At 45.6% G+C, this 4,715-nt stretch overlaps 1 protein-coding gene across 1 annotated transcript; it reads left to right on the top strand.

The window, feature by feature from the left end:
- Positions 1 to 1,294: 1,294 nt before the first annotated feature.
- Positions 1,295 to 4,293, top strand: LOC139377490 (transcription factor Sox-8-like). The gene is made up of 3 exons (XM_071120525.1): positions 1,295 to 1,902; positions 2,247 to 2,494; positions 2,711 to 4,293. The coding sequence occupies exons 1-3, from the start codon at positions 1,496 to 1,498 to the stop codon at positions 3,469 to 3,471; spliced, it is 1,416 nt and encodes a 471-aa protein (XP_070976626.1). The 5' UTR covers positions 1,295 to 1,495; the 3' UTR covers positions 3,472 to 4,293.
- The last annotated feature ends 422 nt before the right edge of the window (positions 4,294 to 4,715 follow it).

The following is a 4,715-nucleotide window of genomic DNA, read 5'->3' as shown; positions in this document are numbered from 1 at the left end:
CTTCAGGTCGGAGCTCTAGAAAGAGGCCCGAGCTCCCGACTTGCAATTCCGAGTTGGATGACCGTTCAAAACATATTTTCCCAGTTGGAGCTTGTTCCCAGTTGTCTTGAACTCACTGAAATCAGATTTCCCAGTTCTGAGATTCCAGTTTTGAGCGCGGCAAAAATCATGCTGGATTGACACAATGGCCAATGTTGAATGTTTATCCTATTCAATTTGAAAAATAGACCGTTAATAATCCCAGACTTGGGACCACACACCCACTCAAGTGAAAAGAAAGCTAGTGATTGAGTTGCAATGCTTGCAGTTAGCCACTGATTCCTTCCAAACCACTCATTGTTGAATTTGTGATTTCCATCTTGTTGTGTAATGTTTATGTCCAATGGCCGATGAGCACCGATACGTTTTATCTATAATTTCTTTTCATTATTTCTCTTCACATGGATAGGATTAAAAAGGATTTGCCAGTGGATTGTAATAATAATTTATTATTGACTGACTTGCCTAGTTAAATAAAATCCCAACAAAGCTACTGTAGATAAGATGTCATTATATCTGTGGCCAATTTACCTTGAGCTTTCTTGGATGGGCACTTCTAATGTAACTCTATGGCAGCACCCAAGGGTCTTTTTAGCTCTAACCTTAGATTTGGTGGTTACGTAGTGTCCCCATGAGTGACAGAACACTGAGCCAATTACAACACAAGAGAACATTACCAACACCTACACTCCGTATTTTCAGCTGGCTGCTCCACCACCATAGAAACCACTGAGCTAAGCTGAAACACCTGCATTTTAGAGCTGCCTTACTCAAGAAAGCAAAAAAGAAACCACGTTTGTATGCGGCTTTATTAACATTGTTTTCAAACTGATATGTGACACGAATGAATGCCAAAATAACATGCAAAACAGGCATCACCCCATATTTATTTTTTTAGCTAGACAAGTGGGGCTCAGAACAGGTCTGCTATGAGGTTGCAAGTCCATAGAGTTCATGCCTTGCACATATGCTTCCACAGTTAATGTATCTGAATATAAAGCTGGAATTCTGACCATGTTAATTTTGTCTACGAGAATCCTGCCTGAATGATATAAGCAATTTTACATTGGCTATACAGCAAAACTAATTATTAGAATGTATATAACACACATTTCAAATTACTGGCTCATATTTCCCACAAATGGGAGGAATCAGTGGAGCTACAGCGTATGTACAAACCAATAAGATATGAGGGGTGGAGTGAGAGGACGCAACCAGATTCCAACAACATTCTCTTAGCACAACAAAATGTGTCAGTATCAAACTGAGATTTCAGAGTTTGGACAATATAACCAATATGACAATTTACAACAGGGTGATAGGTAAGAATTAACATCACGACAAGCGTTTGGGATTTTACATTTGAATTGTTCCTCACTCAGGGCTCCGTGCGTAAAATGCGCATTTGGCACAATCAACAGGCAGCTATATAGACCAAAGCAATTTTTCACTGAACATGACCGAGGAAAAGAGTAAGTCATTCAGCGACCATCCATGTAGTCCAACGGGAACCGCCAGCTCGATGTCGCAGGACGACTCGGATTCGGACGTCCCGTCCTCTCCAACCGGCTCCGATGGACAGGCGCCCGGCAACGGGATAACCCCAAAAATGGACACCAGCGAGGAAGATAAACGGTTTCCCGCATGCATCCGAGACGCAGTGTCTCAGGTGCTTAACGGATACGACTGGTCGCTCGTACCGATGCCTACACGAGGAGACCGGTCTCTGAAAAACAAACCCCATGTGAAGCGGCCGATGAACGCGTTCATGGTGTGGGCGCAGGCGGCGCGCAGGAAACTAGCTGACCAGTACCCGCATCTCCACAACGCCGAACTCAGCAAGACCTTGGGGAAGCTCTGGCGGTCAGTAGAGATAACCGAATGTATATATTTAATGGGGGGTATAGTACACATTTGCGTACCTAATGTGCCGCATAGAACATGGCACAGATGTACCCTGGAAATGTTTTTTGCTCCAAACCCAAAAATCTGCAGTGAAGATTGACAAGTTACAAAATACTTATTATTAGTTTATTTTCTAGTATTGTTTCATGAAAATTTGTGCACAACTTTGCCTTTTCATAATGATTAACCAAATTTTACATGGCATGTTTAGAATGATGATGGTAATGATATTCACTGTGACATCCAGCATTGTGCATCTTATAATAGTCCACAACTCAACCCAACCTGTCATCAATTTCCAGCCTGCTCTCTGAAAGCGAGAAGAGGCCATTTATGGAGGAGGCAGAGAGACTGAGGGTGCAACACAAGAAAGACTACCCTGACTACAAATACCAACCCCGGAGAAGGAAGAGCACCAAGCCAGGTCAGTGTAACTCCGACTCCGGGGCTGAGCTGGCCCAATTCCACCCAGGCCAGATGTACAAGGCTGAACCTGGTCTGGCCAGACTGATCTCTATGGGGAATGGGCATTATCATCCAGAGCGGACAGGTGAGTGGATCTCCCAGCATATTTGATACATTTGTGCAAGAATGTAGAACAATCCATACTCAATAGCAACACGCAGTTTGTCAGTCACCAGGTCTTTTTTTTACTGATTGAGATCTTGTATGAACACTTATCTCTCCTGGGTTCAGGTGTTCCGGCACATTATTTTGTTAGTACGCCATAGCTAATGTTTAGGCATCTGTTGTGTCTTTTCTGAAGGCCATCCACATGGTCCCCCCACACCCCCCACCACCCCCAAGACAGAGCTGTATCTTGGGCTGAAACATGAGGGCCGGCGCCCCCTGGATGGGGGACGGCAGAACATCGACTTCAGCAACTTGGACATCTCTGAGCTGAGCACCGATGTCATCAGCAACATGGATGCCTTTGACGTCCATGAGTTCGACCAGTACCTGCCACTCAACAAGCACAGCTCCGCCCCGGCGCCTCCGGACCATGGGCACGGGGGTCACGGATCCAACCCCCCCTCTGGGTCCCTCAGCTCCTCCTACGGCCACTCCCACAGCAATGCCTTGCCTTGGGGTCCAAAAGGGGCGGGAGCGGAGGCGGCGCTCCCCTCTTCCTCCTCGTCTTCTAGTAACAGTGATGGCCTTCACCACAGAATGCCAATCAAAACGGAGCAGTTGAGTCCCAGCCACTACAGCAGCCAGCACTCCCACAGCTCCTCGCCATCCCACCCCGACTACACCCCCCTCAGCTCTGGAGGCGGCCCCTCCTCTGCAGCCCCCCCATCCCCCTCCTCCCTGCCCAGCCCCCAGTGTGACTATGCAAACCTCCAGAGCCCCAGCTACTACAGTGCCTACTCCAGCTACCCCGCAGGTCTCTATCAGTACCCCTACTTCCACTCCTCTCGCCACCCCTACGGCAAACCGCTCATCAACAGTGTAGCCATCCCTCCGCCCCACAGCCCCACCTCAAATTGGGAGCAGCCGGTCTATACCACACTCACCAGGCCTTAGACTCAGCATTGACAGCCTATGGTGCCTGATATGGCTTTCTTCTGTTTTTGCTGTGTTAGTGAGGACATGACACAAGGCTCAAGGTTGGACACGATCTAAGAACAACTGCCTGCTGGTTTTGTCAGAATGGACAGAGAATCTCTACCCACATTCATGCATGAATCTTCTGTGGGAAAAATGTGGAACACACTTCTGTTTTGACCACGAAATCACAAATGAATACAATTCTAGATGAACTTTTTATGTGCCTATCTGATGTTCAACTCTTTATCTCAGATTGAATAATTATTGTTTGTATTTATGTTTTATATGAACATGTTTTATATTGGAATGCACATTCCGGCTTAACAAATGCACCAAATGAATAGTAATTCCACTTCTTAGTTACTGTTCATCACTCCAGTGCAGTTCCATTCCTTGTCAGAAAAAGCACCGGGGACTTTCACTCAAGGCAACAGGTGTTCAGTTCTGTTTCCTACAAATGGAGATGACAAGATTTCAGGGTTGAAGGAAATGAGTAAAATGATATACCATATGCTGTGATTGACTGGACAGCTGGACTGAGGACAGGAACCACCATGCTCGTCATATAGCATGGACCGCTAAACCCTGAGCATCTGCTGCACTTGTCTTCTTCAAAGGTTGACATGTCCATTCCAGCACAGCAGTTCTGTGCGGATGAAGGCCAAAATGGCTTGTCTTTCTGAAAAGGCAACTGCAAAAAAAAAAAAACATGGAGAGACTGCCCAAAGGGTTTGGTTATTTGACTTTTATACTTGATATGTCGACTAGATTATTTGTATGCCGGCTCTATGAAAACCAGCTAATAAATGTAAATGTAAATGCTTGATGAATTTAGTGCGCATGACCACGCATTTATGCTGTTTTATGTTTACCTTTACGATTAAATAACTGCATTGCAGAGTGTTTTCACCAACAACAAATTTGGTTAGGAGAAGTTCCTCCCTCATTCATTTTCAACAAGGGCACGCAGAGAAATTTGCGGGAGATTGTGGGAAGGTGAGCGGCGAAACCCTGCTAGCGGAGTGGTAGAAAAAGTTCAGCTCTTCTCTACTTCGTGCAAATTTCAAGCGGAGCGAAGCGTTGTCAAGAGGAGGCGCTGCCTCTGGTCAAAACCCACTGTATGAACTCATGCAGAGCCGTTAAATACGTTGGCCCACACACCTGTTTCTTGCTGTTAAGAATATTTTTGCAAATGACATATAAACTTAATGTTTATAAGT

The sequence above is a fragment of the Oncorhynchus clarkii genome, chromosome 20 (assembly GCF_045791955.1).
Source record: "Oncorhynchus clarkii lewisi isolate Uvic-CL-2024 chromosome 20, UVic_Ocla_1.0, whole genome shotgun sequence".
NCBI classification, from domain to species: Eukaryota; Metazoa; Chordata; class Actinopteri; order Salmoniformes; family Salmonidae; genus Oncorhynchus; species Oncorhynchus clarkii.
This window is presented reverse-complemented; position numbering and strand designations above follow the sequence as displayed.

Excerpts from the sequence above, each read along its gene's own strand:
- LOC139377490 (XM_071120525.1), top strand. The coding sequence starts at position 1,496 with ATGACCGAGGAAAAGAGTAAGTCATTCAGCGACCATCCATGTAGTCCA. Across the intron at positions 1,903-2,246 it reads ACCTTGGGGAAGCTCTGGCG|CCTGCTCTCTGAAAGCGAGA; the intron begins GTCAGTAGAGAT and ends ATCAATTTCCAG. Across the intron at positions 2,495-2,710 it reads TTATCATCCAGAGCGGACAG|GCCATCCACATGGTCCCCCC; the intron begins GTGAGTGGATCT and ends TCTTTTCTGAAG.